The following is a 23507-nucleotide window of genomic DNA, read 5'->3' as shown; positions in this document are numbered from 1 at the left end:
ATTTCTCATTCCCCACCCCTAGTTAAAAAAAAAAAAAAAAAAAAAAAAGATGAAAGCAGGGAAGAATCTCCATAAGCTTTGGTCAGAATAGCTCAGGATGATACCTGTAGAAGCAAGATTTTTGTTTGATCAGTGGACATATCCAAACCCACACGAACAGAATGCAATCTGTTGTATCATTTAACTTGGTAAGTGTTCCTTAAGTGAAAACTGTCAGTTACATATGGACCACTTTCTTACAGTGTTGTATGTCCCAGGGCCCTGAATGGGCCTCTGAAGTGCTCAATTCAGTTACTGAACATGGGCAGATGGGGACATCAACTGATCACTTGTGACTTAAAACAAAAGAAAAACGATGTCTCTTCTCTAAAGCTGATTTTACACTTATTTGATTGAAACAGTGATTTTAGTTAGAAACTGGTAACAATTTTGCTTTTTAAAAATCCGTTCTCAGTGTAAGTTGAAGACATGCACATTCATATAGAATTTTCTATCTTAAATTTCCTTTGCCTTTGTCTCTTTGGATTTTTTCCCCCTGAGATTCACAAGGAAAGGAAAAGAAGAAAAGAATCCAGCCCCTGCATAACCCTTTATTCAAATGAAGGCTGAGTAGGTAATGTTATTAATAATGCAGTCTTTGATATTAACTCGCTACCATCTAACTTGGTTGTTCAATAAGAAAAATGTGTTTCCACCACCTTTGCTGTGATAACAGGGTCTCTAAAGGTGTCTGAACTGTAATTTTCAATTAATCAGAATTGTTTCCCATGAGGATGAATGTTACTCTGACCCTCACAGCACTAACCTGTTATACAGAGCAATGTTGCCGACCTACACTGTAACATTATTTTGGCTGTGATAAATTGTTACAAATCTGACAACTCTTTAATAGTTAATATTCAGTAGCAGATTCAGTGTTCCCATCCTCACAGCCATTCCCATATTACTCTGGGGTGTGGGGGGAGGAGAATGGAGACTGATCCACAACAAGAGGAAAGCATTATTGTGATTAATATTAGTAGTCCAGCACATACATGTGCACATATGTCTCTTTCCCTTTTCATATTCTGCATGGGTGAGGAATAGTACTGAGATAATACATCACATACTGCTAAACATGCAGAGACATAAATTTTGTCAAGGCTTGACCCAATCACCAGATGTCTGAAGAGTACACAGGATCTCATCAGAGAAACAATTCCCACAGAGCAAAGGCAGGTGTCTGCTCACCATTGAGTCTAAGGACCTCAGCCAGAGATGGAAGCCCACCTACTGCTCAAACACAGACAAGGAGATGGTTTGGAGCATGATTTGGAACACCCTTTCAGGAGGAGCCAGCCTTTCCTGTTGCTCCAGAGAGCCCATGTCTTTGCAACTCAAGATTCAGCTTCCCACTTTGAGCTACCCCTCTGGTGGAAGATCCTGTGATGTTCTCCTAGACACTGTCACTGTGAATTTACCTTCAAATGTAGCATCTTGGAATCTGGGCAGCAGTGAGCCTGTGCTAGAGGGGCTGGCAGCTGTCCCTGCAGGGCACAGGGCAGGGATCCCAGGGATCCTGCAGGAGCACAGAGAGCAGATGGGTCTGAATCCCACTCTGCCAACCATGTCCTACTACACCTGGAGGGCTCCACTCTCTTCAAAGGCTCCTTGAAATAGCAAAACAAGGGTCTGCAGCACCACACTTCAGCTTTATGCCTCCACATCCTTGGGATGGACTGTAACTCCCTCCTAAAAATATCTTTCATGTACAGAGTCCAGGGCTGCCTTGGCTTCCCCCAGCAGCTCCCGTGCCAGCACGGAGCCCTGAGTGCAGCCCTGGCTGCCAGGCACAGAAATGCTCTCCACTCCTCCAGAGCCCTCTGAAAATTCCTTGGGTAGTGGCTCTTTTACTTCTGGATATTTCAGGCTACAATTACTATTCCTTTCCTCTCTTTCTGTTACCTTTACAGTTTTAAACCCTTTTTGGTACAAAGTTGAGAACTCTGGATGACGTATTTTATTGGTAAAAGGACCTGGATTGCTGGATCAGATTTATAAAGCAAGAAAAAACTGATTGCTGGTAGTTTTGGGTTGGTTTTTTTTTTTTGTAGACTGGGGGTTGGGACTTTCCATCTAACAAGAGCAGCTGGACTCCAAGCTCTTTCATGAGCAGAAATGTTGCTTCAGGTTCATTTCCACAACCCCACAGTGCTGCATTTATTATTTGCTTTTACTCACAAACTAGTTGTGGTTACAAAAAAAAGCTTGTCTTCCAAACAAATGACATTTTATCTCTTGCTCCACAGGAGAATAAGGTTGACTGCTACTTGTGCTTTGAGGTTTGGATATGATTGAGATGAAACATCTGTTAAGAAAAAAGGTGTGGGGGGACTTTTTTCTGCTAAAAATATCATGCCTTTTTTTTTTCCACCAAACTTGAAACATGTGATGAAATTCAACTTTTAAAATATAACCCTGGAGCTACTTGAAACTATAAAAGTCTCCTCAGTATCTGAGGCAAGTCAGAATTTCCACTGTTCAAGCTGGGCTTTTATGAAGAGCAGACTTTAGAAAAACCTGTAATCTGTCTAGGTAACAAAGGGCACTTGTTCTGCCTGGTGAGGTAAAACTTTGGGTTTCTGTAGCTACTGCAGCAGAAGTACAGTTGAAACACACAAAAGCACCCTGATACACACTTTGAATTTGGAACAGCAACTGGCAAAGCAACATGCTTGTCATGGAAATGGCCTCCACAGCTCTGCATCCGCACACGCCAGTGTTCGCAAGGCTCAGAGCATTGCCGGGGCTAAACTTACCCAGCACGAGGCTCAGGCTCCTGCCTAACTTTGCATCCATCAGGCAGGCCATCTGTATGGAACAACTGCTCCTAAACTCAGCCCCAGAAATGCAAGAACCATTCAATCCTGTCATAATGTGTGCCCACACATGAGACACTCCAAGACATGAAATCCCTGCGGGCAGGAGAGAAGGGCTTTGACAGAATTACGCACAAGGCATCTAAACAAAAACCCTCTGCAGAAAGCTACCAAACCCCAGCAAAGGCAGCACCCAAGCTCAGTTGCTTGGCTCTGCCATAGGTCAGTGAAACACAAGAAAATTTACAACATCAGGAATATTTGGGAGTTACAGCAGGACACATTGCCTATTAAATGCAGTGTTCAAGGTTTCTAAAAATGAGTACAGTGTTTCATGTAAAGGCAAGGGATTTGAAACATATATGTTGTCTTCTGAAATATCAAAGGCCAAAACTTCTTTCAATTATAAGGGAAAAAAACTGGAATAATTCTAGGAACACCAGCATGAGAGTGTTATCTAGTCCAAAATCTTTGACTGGAAATATGCACTGGCTTCACATGGTTTAAAAAAAAAATAGAAAAAAAGAAAAGAAAAGAGAGAGTCACAAGAGAGTCAGAGAAGAATGGCATTTTGAATCACTTTTCAAAAATATGTTTAATAAAACCTCCATGAACTGTGGTCAAAGCTACAAGAAAAATAACTGGTAATAATCGTTGCTGGGAAATTAAAAGTAGAAAAGGACCTTTGTTCAAGTAGAATAAATGAAACCACTGGTATTCATCATGTTTCCAGAGAGATTGTTTTCAAACTCCTGACTTGTTCCCATATTTCATTCTTTGTTCTTGGTGGTGGATGTCCTGGGGCAAAGCTGAAGTACATTATTACACTGCTGCCATGTACAGTAATGCAGCTTTATCTGAGCCCACAGACAGGGGCTGCTCTCTGCCAGGTGCAGCCTCTCCCCAGGCACAGCTGAGGCAGGAGGGCAGGACAGCCCCAGGCAGGGCTGGGCAGGGTTTGCCAGCTGTGCCACAGCTGGAGCAGAGCTGTGCACAGCCTGCCTCCCCCTGCACCGTGTGTGACAGTGCCCCAGCCCAGCCCACAGCACTGACCCAGCCCTCCCCAGCTGCACGGACACACCACGAGCCCCACAGCCCTGGCACCATTCCTCAGCCCTGCTGCAGGGAACCTTCCCTTGAGCTCCACTCACTGAGGGAGCAGCCTGCTGGGAGCTGACAGCCCAACATCCACCAGGACGCCTTGCTCACCTCTGGGGTGCCAAAGCCAAACCCAAGAGCCCTCCTGCCTTCTATGAGATCTTCCTGAGCCTTTGGCCTTCTATTCTTCTGCTTCCCATACACACCCTGATGGTCTGGCTCTCACATGCTGGGAAAGAAGCAGCTTGAGAGATCTGTAGATGTAGATTTACCAACAGGTGACCTTTTTGCCTCCTACCAAAACTACTTCATGACTACCCCAGAGCTGAGAATAAAAGAATATTCTTATTGTTAATTGATTCTTTTTTGAATGACTACTCAGGAAGAGCATTAGCTTCTCGACAGCAGAAGGAAAAGTTGCCAGTCTTAGGTAGATGGAAAGAACATGGAAAACCAATATTATTATAAATACTATGCACATAATATTATTTTAAAGCTTTCCATATTTAAGATATTCATTAAGGATCAACTCTTTGCTTTTTCTGAGGTGCTTGTTCACTTTCCTATTAACATTTGGCTTTCTTCAGCTATCATAAAGAATATAGACCACTTGTAAGTTTGGAAGGCTTTCTTGAGTAGTGTACTTTGTAATTCTCTCTCTATCGTATCTTAAGGGACAGACATGGTTGCAGAAAATCCCAAGCTTCATTCTCAGCCTTCTCCTGAACCAAACATGCAACTTGCCTGTGTTCAAAGTAACAATTTTCCAGCTCTGTAGAATGATCTGAACACTGAGATCAATGTGAAACTACTACTTACAGCAGGTATGATCTTCCCAGCCTAATGCAGAGGATTCTAACCCAGAACACTCTCAAACCATGGACAAAACACATCATCTATCACAGCCTGTTAGGCAGCACCAGTAGGAGCTGGTGGGTGTCAGCTAAAGAGAGTGACATGCTCCGTGCAGGGAACATGGGGAGGAGAGCACATGCTCTCCACACAGCAGCAGCTCAGTGAGGAGGAAAGCTCACCCTCTGAGGTGTCCTAACAGCCCACTTTTCACTGCCTTTCTGTGCTCTGCTTGCCAACATGGGTGGGAGCTGTTAGACACACTGTAAAGGTTCCTTTGGAAACACCTGGAGACCACTAACTCATTACACACAGGCCATGGGCAACCCTTGGATGGCAACAGTCTTTCATCACTACTGACCTGGCTGCACTTGAAACAGCAGCTCCAGAAGTAAAAGCTTCTGATCCAAACACCAACCCCCCTCAACTGGAACAGCTAATGTTAAGAAACACTTGTACAATTTTATATTTTTTTAATTTTTTTTTAAAGTGCCTCATGCCGTAAGATTTTCCTCCCACTCATGGCAAGCAGCCTACCTGCTTCTTATAATTTCCTGGATCTGTGCACAACCACAGGAAAACTTCTGCTAATCCTACCAGTCTCATGTTCTTTGGTGACTTTTATTCTAACTGCCAAACTAAGCAGTTTTCTCTTGGCACTCTCCCCTGCTCCTTCCTCCCCACACCCCCACGTCCTTCGCTGCTCCTTGCAGCCCACAGTACCCAGCTTATCAGCTGCCAGCCTCAGCAGGGACCTGCTGCTTGTCACACACTGCTGGCTGCTGCCAGTGGGTCACCCCGTGGCCAAAGACATTTTTCAGAGTTGTTCCATGTCATATTGAGTAGTAGGAAAGGATACAGCAGAAACCTGATGGGAGGTGAAAGAAATACAGCCAGTGAGCAAGCGATCAGCAGTCTGGGGTGATCACATAGCATGCACTCATGCACAGCAAAACTATGGTAAGTGCACGGGATTAGCAGCAAGTCCTTAAAACACAGAGTTCCCATATAACATCCCAAAAGGCTGACCACAAGAGCACTTTAGAGGTAGAATTATTAACACTCTATTTGCAACGTCAGGGATAAATAGGTATTCTGTTTAAGAACCTGAGAGAGAAGGGACCATCATTTTCTGCAAAGCATCAAGACTGCATCAATGGTACCATACAGGTAATAACAGTGGTGCCAACATAAAGAAAATTTGCCTGTGTGCAAGATGCAATCTATGCCTTTTCTATAAATATACTGGAATGTCATGTATATAAAATAGAAAAAAATATTTAAGCATTAGAAAAATAAGAACAATTATAATTGAAAGCATTAACTAGGGAGAGGAATGCCATTTGAAATAGCTGCCTTTTATTACCTATTCACAGCTCAGCTTAGAACAATACATTAATTTATTAGAGTGAAGAGATTAACAAAGTATGGTAAAACGTGTCTCCCAGGCAAGTAGGTTAGCTAAAGCTAGCTAAAATGCTTGTTCAAGTTTTCATTTGCTGACAAGTTTATAAACAATTTGGGCCCAAGTACCATACCTTATCACCCTTCCTCTGAGCTGACAACCCAACAAATATTCTTCCAATTACTAATTTTAGAGAAAACTCCAGGAACTAAAGCCTTCACTGGAACTTTCCTGAATGGAGAGAGAGGAAAGGGAGTAATCTCACACAGCAGCAGCCCCACTGCAGGGTGCGCTGGGCAGGGATGCTCCCCCAAGCCTCCCCTGCTGCTGCAGCCCCAGCCAAGGGAAGCATCCCCCTGGAAGCCAACGTGCTCCCATCCCTGGGATCAGTGTGGAGGGGGAAGCACGTGCAGCTGGGGGGTCCAGGCAGGCTGTTAGAGCTGGGCATAAGATCAGCAGCCTTAAACCACCAGTTCACTCTTTGTTATTGGTCCCTTGTTTGCTTATCAGTTCTTATTAAAGTCAAAACTAACACAGCTCCTCATGCTGGAGCACTGCTAACCACACCTCAGCTCCCACTCAGCCACAGATGCTGGGAAGGAAGACGTGCAGGACAGACTGCACACACCAGCAAAATGTTGGAAAATATATAACAATGTTAAGAATATAATGAATAACTTTTTTGCTTTGCTGAATACAAAATGCTTTAATTGCAGGTTTAAAAATTACATAGCGGTTTGTAAATATGTGAAAAGTGCAACAAGTAGCTCTTTTACAGATCTGCTAGGTTTTTTTTTAAGCAACAACATGTGCTTTGAACTCTGTTGGAGGGCTTTCTAATATTAATGGGCAAGAAGATGACCTGAATAATTTGTCCTTTCTGGTACCAGAACAGAGAACATCTTACATCTAGGGCTTTAGATACATCTGTCTTAGGAAACATACATAAAAAATTTGGTTTGCTTATTCAGGCCAAGCTCTGTCAGTACTTTCAGCAGGGCTTTGGATATCATGTTCAGATAAGGCACCAGGAAGGCTTGGATCTTCTCCAGTCTTCTGTTGAGAGAATAATAATCAAGACATCACCCTTGGCTGACAAATGAAACAGGGAACAGATTGCTATCAGTGTAAGAGGCAGCTCCTCTGACAGCTACAGGACTAGATTGATCTCAAGAGATGCAAGATTTCTGATTAATAGAAATACTTAGGTCATACTTTTCAAGAGAACAGTGACATGAGAAATCACATTATTGCATAAATAGTTGGGACAATAGGTTAGGCATCAAGGGGAAGCTCAAGACTTCACTGTGAACTCCAAAGGGCAGCTGTATCCCAGAGGGCCACAAAGAGCTTGTCCTGGGACAAGAAGAAATCACCCCTTTATATAATCACTCTGCATCAGAGGACTGCATCAGGAGTTCCTTCCTGAGCTGAACTTTCTGAAGTTTTTAAATGCTCAAGTGATAAGATGGAGAAAACCCCAGTTCATTTCAGGAAGACACGGAGTGGTCAAGATAAGAAAGCTCTCCTGGTCCACAAGTTTTAGCTGCAAAAATTTCTAAAAGGGTCCAGGGAAAGGAGGCGAAAAAAGTTCTGGAAAACAAATGCAGGACTCTAGAACAATTCCTTAGAAGCTTACTTATGCCTAGGAAAGTTGAGGAAGAACTGAGATATCATTATTGAGCACTCAAATAGCAGATGTCTTTCTGAACCACCTGCTTGTCTCCACGGCAGAAGAGTGACTTGCTGTTTGATCCTGCACTCAATTCCTGCCTGCCATTTTAGCCTCTCCACCAACACAAAATGGGAAATATCTCCTAATGTCTGTGCTAGTTTTTTGTGACTTCTTCCAGAGCCACCCCCAGCCACTCAGTTCTGATAATCCATTATTCTAGCTAGGGACCAGGAAGAGAAAATGGGAGCTCCTTTATATGTGAAGGGTGGTGAAGCATCTCCTTCCTGTGCAGAAACTGGGGGACAAGGAAGTTTGAGCATGAGACATTCCCACACAGCCACAGCAGATTGCACAAGTACTCCAAATCTGCCAAGTGGAAGGCTCTGAAATGCACTGGAAAATCAGCTGGGATGCAAGATGCAAACAAATCCACTGAAGAATCTATATCCAGCATGCCCAATTGTTGTGTTATTAATGAAAGTGGAAGAAGGAAAACAGAGCAAGAGTAATATGAGACTGAAGTTTCCACTGGTGTCTCTTATCTAAGGAATCAGTCTCTCAACTGACCACATAAGAGAAAATCCAGAAATTTCAATTTAGCGACTTGCCCAGCAGCAGAATCAAAGGCAGGTGGTGGATGTAACAGACAATGCTGGTCAAACCGTTTCTCTCGGCACAGCACTCAATAACAGAGTTGCTGCTATTGAGTTCTAACCTCTTGTCATGCAGCAACATTGAGTCAACAATCCGCTCTCATGGCTTAATGCTTTTGATGTTTACTTTGTTCTTTGTATAGTTCAAAAGAAAGCACTAATGCACCAGTCCTCTTCCCAAATACAATCTTAATCCCAGAATCCCGAGCCTTTTGCTGTTGGCCAGTTAAGTCTGTTAAGACGAAAGGATTTGATCAAGCTTTACATAACAACACAGAAGTTAAATCCAGCAAAGAGAGTTCTTTTTATCTGTACTGCTCAGACAGCTAAGAGAGGGGAAAAAAAAGAGAGGGAAGGAAAAAAAGGTAATGAACTTGGCTATGTAAAACAAAATAAGGAATTCAATTATTTCTCTTATTGCCACTTTGCCTTTTTAGTGAGAGTCTTCTAAAGAACTCAGATTTATTCTCCAATGAAGTTCCTGAAAGAGAAGGCTCTAACGTTCCCCTAAACCAGAACTGTGGAACTTGCTGTGCTTTTTTTGTAAATCCGAGAAATGTTTCCTTTTCAGCCCTACCATGTATTTATAAAGACAGAATACAGTTCACTGGTGCATGGTATTTGGTAGAGCATGGCATTTGCCATTGTCCTCTCTGAGCTTAGTCTAACCAACCATTTCCTGGGTTACAGATCCCTGTCTCTGAAGCTCTTATCTCATGACACATGAGAATATATTCATGCGGCACATGTGTTATACCAGTACATTTGTAAAGACCACAAGGAAGCAAAATAGAGGCAGGACAACTATTTTAGATGGAAAGATCAATCCATGTTCTAGAATACTAATCACATTTTCCCACAGAAACATTTCTATGCAGAGAAGAGGTACCACAGTTGCCATCTTGTACCTAAGAATCCAAGGTGTGCCCTAACAAAGATCTCAAATCCTGTTTCAGCTTCACTTTATCTAATACCACAATTTTGTGCTAGTACTAGCACAATCATTAAAGTATGATGCAAGTAAAAAGTTACACAAAAAGATGCTTTAACACAGTGATTGCTGTATTGTCTGATAATTATAAGATTTTCAATATCTGAATGAAATAGGAAATGGTTAACACTGTCCCCAGCATGGAAAGCACAGCCTGGAGATCTGAGAGCAGAAGGGATGAGGAGCAAGCCTTGACAACTTGCATGCATTGCCTAAGCACAGGGTGGGAACAGTCATCTTCCTCCCAGCTGGAAAGATGCCACAAAACAGCTCTTCCATGGTGACAGCACACAAAGGATCGACCACTGCTGGTATTTAAATCTGGTCTTCACTACCCAGCTACCTCATAACAAAGGAGACTCATCAGAAGCAATCATGTGAAACTGCTGAAAGACTGAAATTACAGTTACCTAAAAGGCTTTACATTCTAATAAAAAGAATCTTGCTGCTGACTAGTTCAAAAATATTACATATTGAACATTATGTTTGCTATGCAAGATAATGCTACACAACAAAGAAAAATAATTAGAGGCAAGGAAAGATAGAATGAGACAAAGAAAATGAAATTATTCACCTTGCTGACATTTAATATCCTGTCTGAAGTAGTTTCTCCTATAATTCTAAAATTAAAATCCTACCCTATATCCTAGTAAGGGAAGATTGGAAAACTGTGGTGAAGTTAAATACAAAACCACTCAACAAACACTGTCTCCATCATGGCAAGTATAGTTTGCCTTTGTGTTTAACAGTAGCTTACAAGCACCAGACAAAATTCCTGTTATGGCACATATGAGACATGCAGTTTTTGTAAACTACAGAGATGAGAAAAACTTGTAATCCAAGACTCACAGTGCATTAACACATGGCACAGGTAAGGAACTGGAAGGCAGACATTCTTAACAGAGAATCCATGTTCTGGTTATACAAAAGCTTCTAATACCAGAAACAAATGATTGGATTATAAAAGTATAGAAATTTCCAGATTAAGATTGACATGGTTCATTCTTTAAATAAACTGGGCATACTGTTTCCACTAGTGTGTAATATAAATCCAGCACATAGCCCATGCAACCTCTTGTTATATTAGAGGGTTTCTGAAGTCTCATTTCCTTGAAAGGAATGAGCAACAAATTGATCTCCTGCATTCAGAGCCCCCCCCTTGTCCCTGAAGCCCAAGGTACCCTGGATGTGCTCCCTGGCAGAATGCAGCATCCACACTCCAGGTACCAATGTCCTTCCCAGCACAACAGTGATTCCATCTCAACAGCCTGATCACAGAGGAGGAGATGAGATGGAAAGAGAAACTGTCTGAGACAATAATGATTCCATTCATATTCAAGAAAAATGTGTTGAGTAAGAGTCTCCAGTCATTACTAGGAATTAACGTGGGAGTTTCTAAGGCTGGTTTGTGTAAGCCAGAAGGGAGTGCAGTGTCCCACACAACCCCACACAACCCAGAGCTAACAATTTCACTCATCTGCCACCTCTGCCAGGGACAGTGACATCCATCACTCCTACCAATGTCAGGAGAAGTACCTGGAGAAAATGGTGAGACCCTGAATTAAAACACTTGGTCTCTGTGATTCAGCTGGGTGACTTTTTCCAACACAACTAGTAGCAGATACAGAAATAATACCCTACTTCCATCTTAACAGTTTTTTCAGGCAAATGACACATCGGTAGATCAAGAACTGCACTCTAAATATGCATTCTCACACTTATTTATTCACTAACTTATTCCAATACTCCTTTATATTAACCAAAAAATGTTGTTCTTTAAATACCTTCTAGATGAAAGTGTTCATCACCAATAGTGTCTCTGTAGCCTTCCCCAGATAAATCCTGTTTAAAACAAAACAAAACAAATTAACTACAAATACACTACATAGAAAGTGTTGAGGTGTTAACAATATGCATTTATTATTGCCAGAATTAATTTATAACATGAATGAGAACACAGAAACTGTTTTCCAGGAAAGAAGTCAATCACCTTATTAGTGGTAGTCAATGCATTTGCTGCTATTTTACAATGCTCTGGACATACTTCTGGGTAAAAATTTGGTGAAGATGAATTGACTATTCAGGGGAAAGAAAAAAATAGATCATATTTAAATAATTTTATAATGTAATATTTAGTCTTTCAATGTTCTTTCAATCAAGCAAGATTAAAAAACTCCAAATGGAAACGCTAAAGGAGAAATAAGCCCTTCACTACCCACAGAGGAATGTCATCACTTGGTTCCACCAACAAACAGAAAACTTCCATATGCCAGAGGTCACCCAAGAAAAGCAGATAACACATTCTGACAAGCTGCCTGAGCCTTCACTTCTGAAATTAATGGAATTCTGTCAACCCCAGTATGTCTAGAACAATACAGAAGCAGATGCCATAGATATGCAGACAAACTTATCTCAGACCCAAAAAACATCTCTCCAGTGGTGCTGAAGCAGTTATTAAGGGCATCAGTGGAGCTAATCTCAGTTAAAAACACTCTGAAGAGCTTTCTTACTCTCTTCTTAACAAACCCTCCAGCTCCATCACCCAGCCCAGCTAACCCACAAGCAATGGCAGCTCTCCTCATGTCCTGACTGCTCTCAGCCATTCTCAAGCTTTGGCAGCACCAGTGTCACTGACCTTACACTGCAGTCCAGCTCCCTGCATTCTCCCCAAACACCCTCTGCCTCTGATAAAGTTATGGGGACAAAGAAGGATTTGGGCCTAAAAAACTGGCATGCTGCACTCACAGCCATTCCAGCTGCATCTGCAAAAACAGAGCAGCAGCACAGAGCCAGAATTCTCAGCATCAACCTGTGGGATGGAAGTTGACCTTGGAGAGCCTTTAGCAGGAGATAAGGATAAGGGAGTAACCTGTGAAAATTAATGTCTGGTTGGATTCATTAGCTTTATTGTTAAGGAATTTGATCATGATAAAGGCAGTTCACCTATTTTTCTTGAAAATCTGGCAGAGGTTCTTCACCTTCCACATGCCCAAATGTTATCTTTTGAGATTAGCTATAGCAGAGTAACTAAGCCACAAAAGCGTATCTTAGGAATTCTTCAGTATCAATTTCTGCAGCAGCATGTTAAAAATTAGATTTCACTAACAATACTGGATACCTAGCCCAGGAACCATGAAAACACTGCCTCTTCACAATCACATCCCCTGAAGTAAAGTTAGGCCTTGCAGGACAAATGTCTCTGAGAAATGCTGGCAAACTGGCCTGAATGCTGGGATACAGCACAGCACAATGATGCTATAAAGGCTGACATTCTGGATTTATCTTTGCAGGTAGAAAATCACAAAAAACCCTACTTTTGTTCCCAAAAAAACCCTCTCTTTTTCTGGGCATGTGCTGATTAATATCAATCATTACCCTAAAAATTATGGAAGGAACAAACAGAATGAAAAGAAGACAAAAAATGTTGGCATGATGCATCATATTGCTACAAAAAGGTGATTTTTTTTTAGGACCACCTAAAAGTTAGTACACATTCATTTGTTTGATCAAATTCCCCCATGTCACAATTTTCCATGAAGCTGTGAGAGCATACCTTGCTGCTCCCATAGATAATGATATATAGAAGTGACTCTGTTCTCCCACAATGCTAAATATTAAATAATTGTTTCATTTGGAGTTTTCTTGTGTTGGAATTCACACTCTCCTTGGGGGAAAAAAATAATTTTCTGTGTTTCTGATCAGCAAATAGGCAATGGGTAGGTACTTGTGGTGTATCTCTGAGAATACTGTCAGATGGTAGCTTTCACCTCCTAAAATTTTAGCTAGGCAAGCATTGCATCTGGGTATCAAACACTGTCTGTTAAAATGTCATTAATCTCATGCTCTACAAAACTCACAAGTCATTAATTGATGTGATTTTTCATATGTCAAAAGACATCACTTTAAAACAAGCATACATTTGTTGATGAAAAATGCACTATCAAGTAACTCAAAGGAAACCAGTGGAAGACAGGGAGTGTAAAACAGCAGAGTGAAGCATTAATATTCATTACACTAGCTTCCTTATTTCCTCACTTTTAATCATTACATGGGTCTTAAGCAAATATGTTTTATATTCCAGTCTAGTTTCACTCCTTCTCTAGCTTCTAGTTATTTAAGTTAAAGTAGTAACTTAATGCAAGCAAATTTCCACTAAGTGTTTCTGCCTTAAACCAAATTATTATAAATTAACACATTCTAAAAAGTGTTTTTCATGCTGTTGAACCATAATATAACTGCTAGACAGCACATAAATTGACAATCCATCCTGAAACTGATGAGAGTATCGTTTGAACAGTTAGTGACACCTTTAAGCAGACTTCCTCAGCTCCCATTCAAAGGTATTCCTCTGTGGAAGATTCTGACATGTATTATCTTTGATAGACAGACATGTAGCTGAGAAGGGTGTGGGCAACTCTTAAGATTTTACAGTGAAAAAAATGCAGGAGAAAAAAATATATACTCTCTCATTCATCTTATCATCATTAACTTTTCTGTCAAAAAAACTGCAAGAGAGTTACCTGAGTATTTTTAGCACCACTGAGATAGATGTTGCAACCCGGATAAACACCAAAATGCACCTGCCTGAGAAAAGGTTTCTGGGCAGTGTATGTGAACTCACACAACAGAAAAGTATAAAAACTAAGCAAGCGTCAGAGAAAACAATTCTGACTGCAGCTCATCCTGCATCATATTCTCCCAGTGACCCACACAAATTCCTTTGGAGTGGATAAAACAGTGCATCTACTCCCAGCAACACAAATTCATAAAGGGGCTAGAGTGAAAGAAAAGGCTCAATGGGTAAAATAGAACTCACAGCTCAAGAGGTTCCAGTGGGAAGCAATCACTACAGCCAGGCAGGAATATTTGACAGTGGGGACAAGTGTGTTTGAGCACAAGGAGGACACAGGCTAGAGGGGATGAAAAAGCCAGGAACAGCTCTGCATTCAGCCAGGCTCTGTCACAGAGCCCTCAGCACCACCAGGGCAGGAGCAGAGCCCAAACAGCAACAACATTTGGGTCACAGGCAGCTGTATATCACTGTCCTGACACAATGCTTTAAATCACAGCACTGCCTTCTCAAACTGCAACACTGAGTCATGAAACAACCAAAACCAGATGTACCCTGTGCAATACTACATAAATGAGGTCAGCGAGCACTTGAAAGAATAAAGAAAAGAAACATTTACACAGAAGGATTATTCCAGCATGCCCTGGCTATGGGTTGCTGGACAGGAACCCATCTAGAGTAAGTGTTTCTACCTCACCAGGAGTTTCCCAGATAAAGAAGCTGGCCATTGCTGGCTATCCACACAGCTCACAGTGAATGACTAAGATTCAGGCTCAAACATGTGCTTCACAGCCCAGAACAGCTGCCTGGCCTGGCTAGAAAGGACCTTGTGCCCCATACATCCCCCTCTGATAGATGCTACTGTACTCAGCACAGATTTAAGAGTGTGGAGGTGGAGAGAAGAGTTAATTAGTGCAACTCCCTCAGAAATGTTGCTGAGTATATACATACATGAGGAGAAAAAACACCTTTAAAAGCTCCCACACCCCAGGGCTTCTATTCAGCTGGGTACAAGTCCAGCAATCATCACTCACTTCCCACCTTTGCTGTGCAATCAGACATCAGTGAATTCTAACTCGATAGAAATTTTAATTTTTTTAACCTCAACTCCAGCCCTAACTGCCCTGTGCAGTCTTCTTCCTGATACAAGTCTCTGGAGACAAAGGCCAGGCACTCACTGTGGGGCTTCCAACTATTGACTTCCTTCTCACCAGCCATCTGAAAATGCTGCAACCCAAATACTCACCCTTCATTCTGCCTACATTACCTTTGCTGCCTCCCTTTCTGCTTCTGCCTTGAGGGTAAGCTCCTTGACTTCGCCTTCCAGGCTCTGCACAGGCGTATTTGTGGTCACATCCCCATGTCCTGCTCCCAGTCCCTACATCCACTGGTTGCTCCAACCTTGCTCTGCACTATTACCCCTCCCTGTCCTGGCTCTGCCTTTCCATGTCACCACCACAACACCCAGCACATTTATGGCACACAAGAGCCAAGCTCCTGATAGCAACCAGAGTGTGTATTTCAGCAGCCTGTGCCTGACCTAACACAGTGCTCAGTACAGTTTTGCCAGTGTTAAGTACAGACAGATACATCCATACATGTATTAGATATTTCAAAGGATAACCTTTGATTTAAGAGGGCTATCATGATAACAAGCACATTTTTAAAGCCTGAGCCCTCCTCTCCTTATATTACATCTCAAGTCAATATTGCATTAATTAACATTTTTCTAAAAGGTGTTGCTCTTCTCAAGTAGAAACAAGTCACTTTACCTCTCTCCCTCTCCAAACACCTCATTAAAATACCTTGATTTAGCCTTAAGATACTGAATTTTCCACATTTTTGGCAGAAAATATGCACATATTTTCTGCTTAATGAAGTTTTTGTCAAGGAAACATATATACTTTTTTTTTTTTGCACAACACATGCAGAATGACAAATCATCAACCAAAAACCTTTCCTCCCTATTTTTAACCATCTGACTGAAACATGAGGTTTTCTCTCTTTATTCTCATATTGATGCAATAAAGTTTTGGAATGAGCGAAGTTGAAGAAATGCTTTTCGCAACAGGACTGCAAGGGTCAAGATATGTGGTAATTCTAATGTGTTGTGTAGATTTTAAGTGGTTTTAAAGTCACTGCCAATAAGAATGCCGTGTCACCTATGCACAAACTTCAATTCTTGATGTAGAAAAGCAATGTCAAAAAATAGAGGCTCAAGAGAATGAGGACGCCCTTTGACCTTTCAACCAAACCACTGAGGGCCTGCCAGGTGCCAAGTGGCCATTCTGAATGTTTCAGTCTCACTTGCAGGAAGCAAGGTTCCAAAATAAGTCTGATTTTCATACAACAAGTCCTTAGCAGACTGTGAAAACCTCATCTATTGAAGATGTTTCAGGAAACCCATCCAAATACAAAGCAGTCATTATTGTTTTACTTTATTTTTAGTCTTGTTAAGACTTGAACAGAAAGAGGAAAAAGACTTTTGAAAAACAGTTGATGGAAGGAACCTTGTTCCCCTTTGGGTATCTGAAATTTCCCATGGACTAGAAACACAGCCATGTGTAACTATGATCAGCTCAAGCCAGGCCTCAGCACTAGGAAGCCTACTCACACCTCAGTTAATGGTGTAGTTTCTTTACTACTACTTTATTATTTATCTATCTTATTTATTTAGCTAATGTAAGTGGAAGCAGATACTCAGTTATCCTGAGGTCATCATTCTTTAAATACAGGTTTATAGCCAGGCCTAAAACTTGAAAATGAAATAAATAAGGAAATAAATAAATAAACTGCTCACAGTCAGACGTGTGGAGAGGACATTGTGCCAGGCCAGCAGCTTCCATGCACAGGTACCCATGCAGTCAAACATACATGAGAGCAGGTATTTATGGACACAATTTTGTGCAATCACTACTTACAGGCAAAAGAGAAGAATGTGCTTTGGGCATGCATCTGGCTCTTTGGCATTTGGAAATGAAGACTTCATTGTAATATTCTCTTTCAAAAATGCTTGAAGATCCCCCTCACTTGTTTATTATTCTAGTTTCAAGACAGAACATTACTGTTTTTATGATATTTTAATCCTGGATTTTATGGCTATTTATAAACCCCTGCTAGGTGTTTGCAAAGTGACATCTTCCATTAACATTATTATTGGAATTCTGTAACTATTAAGGCTTCTAACTTTTAAGGTGATAGGATAAAACACAGTTTTTCAAGGACTTCTGCCAGATAAGAGACCATATAATTGAGAGCAACTGTTAGAACAGATGTACAGAATCAGCAGTTACTTTCCTACTGAAGGGTCCAGCCATCTTCAACTAAAAAAGAACATCAGTCTTTGAGATTAAATAGAGCTGAAACAAGAAATGACTGCTTTTTGCTATATTTAAATTCACTTTGAAGCTACTTCAGAAGAATAAATGAACTCACTCCACAGATTCAGCTATTTACCTTACTTCATTCTAACTATCCTCTAATCTCCTTGCTGATTGGAAAATCAATTGTCTCCAAGATATCATCTTCAACATAGATTATACTGAGGAACATGTCTAAGGACATGAATAAAAGAGGACAAATCTTCATCTCCTTTCCAGCCTGGAGAAGCTCAATGATTTCTCTGAATTGCTTATTTTGGGCTTTTTTACCACAGCAGACAGATGGGTGTAGCTATGTAATAAATCTGATTTTTTGTTCAACCTGCTTTCATGATAGATTTGGTAAGCAAAAAACTCTTTAACAGGCAGACTGAAGTGCACTGAGGTGATTGTATCTAGGCATGCACTGGGAAGCAAGCTTGTAGAAAATGGCTACAGAGCTTGAGGACAGAATAACTTGCTGGTTTAAGATGTGATCACCAACTTCAGTGGTCATTACAGCTTTACCATACTTCATTCTGAGCCTTTCTTGTGAGAATAGCCTGTGTCTTCCTATAAGGCTCAGGTTTTCATACAGCACGAGAGCTTAAAGCTCCCCTAGAATGATAATCAATGCTCCTCTATTATGTTTATAGCTCTAAGGCTTTTCCTGCTAATGGATGACGTGTATTTATGCAGCTGGAGGAAACCTGGATTCAATAACTGCTCCACCACAGACTCACTGTGTGGTGTAGGGTAAATCACTTAAATCTCTCTGTGCCTTCATTTTTCAACTGTAAAGCGGAATTCTTGATGCCCACCTTTGCAAAGAGCTCTGAATCCTCAGGATGAAAACATTCCCCGCTAAATAATATTACCTTGTTAGGAAGCACAGGTGTGTGACCCTGGACACATATGCTAATGTTGAGCCATAAATCTGTCAACGGGAGGTGCTGGCAAAACAGATGGTTCACATTCCTTTTCAAACCACCTCTTTGTCCCAAGAGCCCAGGTATGTCAACTAATCATTTTATAACTGGTTGGGGTTTTAATGGGCCAGGAAGTCCCAGTAAAGCACAATGCCATCAACATTAAGGCTAAAAACAGAGCCAACAAGAGGAAAAGACAGACATGGAAGTTTCTTTTCTCCTCTGCAGCCTGGCATATAGGACAAGCACTGAGGCTCTGGAGAAAAAGATAAAATAGAAAGCAGAACCTATCTCTACACATTCCTGTAAGCAGTCCAGCATCTGTGACCATGCCTGACTGGTGACTGATGCTGAATACATTAAAACAGACACATGTTTTTTAATTACAGGCAATAAAAAGCCACAGATGCACACCGTTTAAAAACCTGATTTAGATGAACAATTGCATGCTGATTCACAAAGATGTCAGGAGGATTACAAGTAAATAAAAAGTTCCCTTCCAAACATTTTCTTTTTAACTCAAGAGTTGCCTCTATTATTAGAAATTCCAATTCCCTATCTCACTTGCTAAAAACTGAGCATATGGCATTTTCCCTGAAAAGCCTTTCCTTGTAGCAACAAGGGCTGGGGCAGGATTTGGGCTGCAGGCTGGGCAGGTAGGTGACAGAGAGTGCTTGGGCTGGTGGGGCAGGGCAAGGCAGCAGGCAGGGCAGGGCAGGGCAGGACATTAGGCAGAGCAGGGCAGCAGACAGGGCAGGCAGAAAGAACAGGCAGTAAGAGCAGGCAGAAAGAGCAGGCAGGACAAACCAAGCAGGGCAGAGCAGGCAATACAAGCATGCAGAAAGAGCAGACAGAGCAGGCAAACACCACAAAGAAGGCAGGGCTGGGCAGGCTGGGCGGGCAGTAAGAGCAGGCAGGGCAGGCATTAAGAGCAGGCAGCCCAAAGCAGGCAGGGCAGTAAGAACAGGCAGCCCAAAGCAGGCAGGGCAGGCAGTAAGGGCAGGCTGGGCAGTAAGAGCACGCCAGGGCAGAGCAGGCAGGGCAGGCAGGGCAGTAAGAACAGGCAGCCCAAAGCAGGCAGGGCAGGCAGTAAGGGCAGGCTGGGCAGTAAGAGCACGCCAGGGCAGAGCAGGCAGGGCAGGCAGGGCAGTAAGAACAGGCAGGGCAGAGCAGGCAGGGCAGGCAGGGCAGAGCAGGCAGGGCAGGCAGAGCAGACAGGGCAGAGCAGGCAGGGCAGAGCAGGTAGTAAGAGCAGGCAGTAAGAGCAGGCAGGGCAGGCAGAGCAGGCAGCCCAAAGCAGGCAGGGCAGAGCAGGCAGGGCAGAGCAGGCAGGGCAGAGCAGGCAGGGCAGGCAGGGCAGGGCAGGCAGGGCAGGCAGGGCAGAGCAGGCAGGGCAGGGCAGGCAGGGCAGGCAGGGCAGAGCAGGCAGGGCAGAGCAGGCAGGGCAGAGCAGGCAGCCCAAAGCAGGCAGGGCAGGCAGCTGTGCAGGCCCGTCTGCCACGCATATTCCCATAAATGGAATGGCAGGGCCAGCGGCCCACATCAAAGCATGGAGTTTAGCAGATTTCCCCTTCCCCTCCCCCTGAGTCTTTGAGACGGAGACTTCATACTCCAGAATTTAATATCTTTTTCCTCCCTCCCCCCATCAGCCCCTTTGTCTGTGTCTCTGTTCTCTAAGAGCTAACAGATGTTGATGCCATATAGTTTCAAAGAAAACTTTTGATGCCCACATAACTCATTACAAGTAATATATTCCAAGAATGCTTGTAGCTCAGGAAACACTGGGGTGAAAAAACAGAGGAGAGGGGCAAATGGCTACACTGAGTAAGCCTTGAGAGAAAATAAATAGTTCACTTCAAAGTCATCAGGGAATTCTTTAACAAGCTCTTTCTTCCGCAAAACACAGAACAAATTCAGCTGAGCCTAGAATTCCCAAAGGAAAAAAATAAGCCAAACCCCATACAAATGGCAAAGCAGGGAAGCATCTGAGAGGTCGCCCGGCTTGCCCAGCAACGAAGTGCAGCATTCTCAAGGTTCACTATTCCCAAGCAACCTGCACTGTGCCAGGGCACAAAAGTACTGCTGAAAAGCAGAGACTGTCAATAATAACAATACAGAGAGCCCTAGAAAAATCTAACCCTGTCCCTCTGCACAGAATGAATGCAGATGGAAACGAGATTGCTCAGTTCATGGAGCACTGTAAATCAGCCTTAAACACATGAGGAGGATGTGTCGTGAATATCACACCTAAAAACAAGAAACATCCTCTCATTTAGCAAAAGCAGGTGATTGCATTTTTCAGGGCAGGCAGGTTCTTAGCTGTTTTCTAGGATTACATCTAGGATACAACCCTCCATAAATTTTGCTAGCAGGTCTCCTCCTCTCCTCTGCTGCTTCAGCACACAGCTGCATCCTCCCCTCTGTTTGGTGAGAAGCCCCCCAGGAGTCACCAGGGGTTGGTAGGGAGAGGGGCTGAGAGAAGGGGGGAGGGCGAGAATGCGATTACATCAATTTCCACAGCAGGGGGATCAGATTGCATCATTGTACACAACTTGGGGCCCACTCTTTTATCCCTGATGCAGGCAAATTTCCCATTGAAATCAGTGGGAGACTCGCCTGTGCGCGACTGCAGAATCACGTGTTCTGTGATCACAGAATTAAAAAGCAGTAGGAAGCCACACCTGGCAGCACCTCTCTCAGTGGTTCTCTGCCCTCCACTGGGATGGATATCAAATCACAGCAAACAAAAATGTAACACCAATGTTAAATCCCTTCTCCCCTCATATACAAACTCCTAAAAATCCACCACTGCAGTTACTGTATAAAGTCCCCACCACCGTACAGCAGATTTCACACAAAGCAAGTAACAATGGGAAAGAAAACATCAGGGGGAGGCATACATTGACATCTCTCATCTAACAACTAGAAAGCAAAGAGTTCTAAAGGTTTTAGATAAGCAGGTGTATTCTACTGCTTGTTTTCTTTCAGGGGTTTAGTTGGAAGAGGAGAAACAAAGACAGCCCTACTGCAGCAGCAACAACCCATGGTCTCTTTCTGAACCATTCAAATATAAAAGCACAATATGTGAAACATTACTTTTTCACTGCTGCTCGCTTGCAAGATCCACGCTGCATCCACTCACATCTGCATGAAAATTTTCCTTGTAGCAGCTCAATAGTCTCCCCAGTTTAGCTGCTGCTACTCCCATTCACATCTTCTTTGCAAAATAATTATCCCTCAAACACACTGGCAAACAGCTTAGGAAAACCAGAACTAAAGTCCTTTATCACATTTGTTGAGGATAAAATGTGGTTCCTTGTAAAATGATTCGTTATTATCTCTTCTGCTTCAGTGTTTGGGGATAGGTCATTTCCTCTAGGGAGTCAGAAGGAAAGCATCCTCAAGCCTTGTGGCTTTGTAAGTTAAATACTGTTATTACTGAGGTCATCCACCACATTGCAGAGCATTAGGAAGCTTCAGCAGGAGAGCAGGGAGCAGAGCTGCTCAGGTAACTCAAATCTAGTCTGTGACTGAGTGGGGCCAAGGTGGAAAACATCAGAGGACAGGGGACGGCACAGAAATACTGAACACTCCTGAGCCCTTAGGGAATCGGAAGATTTGGAATTCTATGCCATAAATTCAAACCCTTATTGAACTCTCAAAATAATGCACCTTTAGGATCTGGGCTCTCAGTTTGTTCAGAACCCCCCACCCTCTCTGGACTGAGGGGCTGTTGAGCAGTGGGGAGGCTGGGCAGCCCCACCAGGAGCTCTCTCAGCTGTGGAGCTGCCTGGTGGCAGTGGCTCCATCAAGCCATGGGTTCTGAGCCACCAGGGCAGCCCTGGGCCAGGAACTGCCTTTGGACTCCACTGTGTGCATTGCCTGTGTTTTCACCCCTGTCAAACATCATATTCCAGTGTGAGCTGATTACATGCTCCTTCTGTCCCATGTGTACCAGAACACAGTGAGGAAAAAAATCCCCAAGAATCGTGAAATATACAATATAACATAAATGTTATGTTTTTAGTTTCCTGGTTAGGCCTGGTTTTAGTTTCAGCTCAGCACTATCAAGACTATTTTGTGACAGAAAAATAATTTGGCCTTTAGGATGAAAAAAATAGCAATTAATAATTAGAAGGAAAATACCTCACCCAAACCAAAAACTTTGTATCTGTTACTTTTAGTGGCTATGGTTTAGTCATCTGAGCTGGGCAGAATAATGCCCAGAGACATCCAAAGACCTTGGAAAGGTATTTGAGGCTGTTTTTCACCATTTCAGGGAAAATGTGTGGTTTTCTGATCGTGTGTGTTGGAGAGTATAGGTTTTGTTTGTTGCATTGTAACAACAGAAAAAAAAGATGAATTTTGCCAAATACTAAGTTTTATCTCAAGAAACACTGATAGAAAAACATAATGGAGCCTCACAACTATGGACAGTTCTTGTCCTCAAACAAAGGAATTGAACTTGCAGTGACCCAGCCAAGCCTGGGCTGCTGAAGCACCGAGGGAGGTGATATTTATAGGACCTCTTTCAAAGGCTTTTTCGCCCTGTTCCATTTCCATTAACAAGAATTACTGTATTACTTAGCAGCACTGTACTGCTCAGCCATTCCCCTTGTGCAGGGAGTTCCCCATGGTGCTACAGACACACAAAGCCTCCCCAGCCCAGGGGAACACACCCAAAAAGGTACACAGGGGGTTATTTTTTACCTCCTGCAGGTGCTTGCAGTGGAGCAAATCCCACTGAGCTTCCTGCAGTGACCAAGCCCAGAGAAAGGTGTGTGCTCAGGTCTTGGGCAGCAAAGCTGTGTCATTCAGCCCAGGGCTCACAGGTGCTTCAAGATGAACCCCCAGTGACAGGGGTGTGGCCCCAGGCACAATGTTATGTGTGATTTCAGACACAGTGAGAGTCCCTGACAAAAGCTGGCCTTGGCATCAGACCCCACACAAAATGGGAGAGGCCAAAGGCAGCGCTGTGAGAAGCCAGTCAAACCAAGGATAGGGGATGTTGTCAAAAGCCATGAGAACACCATTTCCATGTTCTGAGCACATCAGCAGGGCTAGCAAATCCTCAGTGAGCTCCCCTTGGAAAGGTACACCTCCCTTTACACACAGAT

The 23507-nt window shown here is 42.8% G+C and overlaps 1 protein-coding gene across 1 annotated transcript in view; it reads right to left on the bottom strand.

Annotated features, from left to right (window-relative positions):
• Positions 1-23507, bottom strand: part of NKD1 (NKD inhibitor of Wnt signaling pathway 1) — a 108776-nt gene that overhangs the window by 29884 nt on the left and 55385 nt on the right. The window contains exon 4 of the mRNA XM_054640942.2: positions 11317-11374. Coding sequence (XP_054496917.1) covers positions 11317-11374 — 58 coding nt within the window. The remainder of the gene's footprint in view (positions 1-11316; positions 11375-23507) is intronic.

Source organism: Agelaius phoeniceus, chromosome 12 (assembly GCF_051311805.1).
Source record: "Agelaius phoeniceus isolate bAgePho1 chromosome 12, bAgePho1.hap1, whole genome shotgun sequence".
Lineage (NCBI taxonomy): Eukaryota > Metazoa > Chordata > Aves > Passeriformes > Icteridae > Agelaius > Agelaius phoeniceus.
Note: the sequence above shows the minus strand (reverse complement) of the source record. Positions and strands in the feature narration are given on the sequence as shown.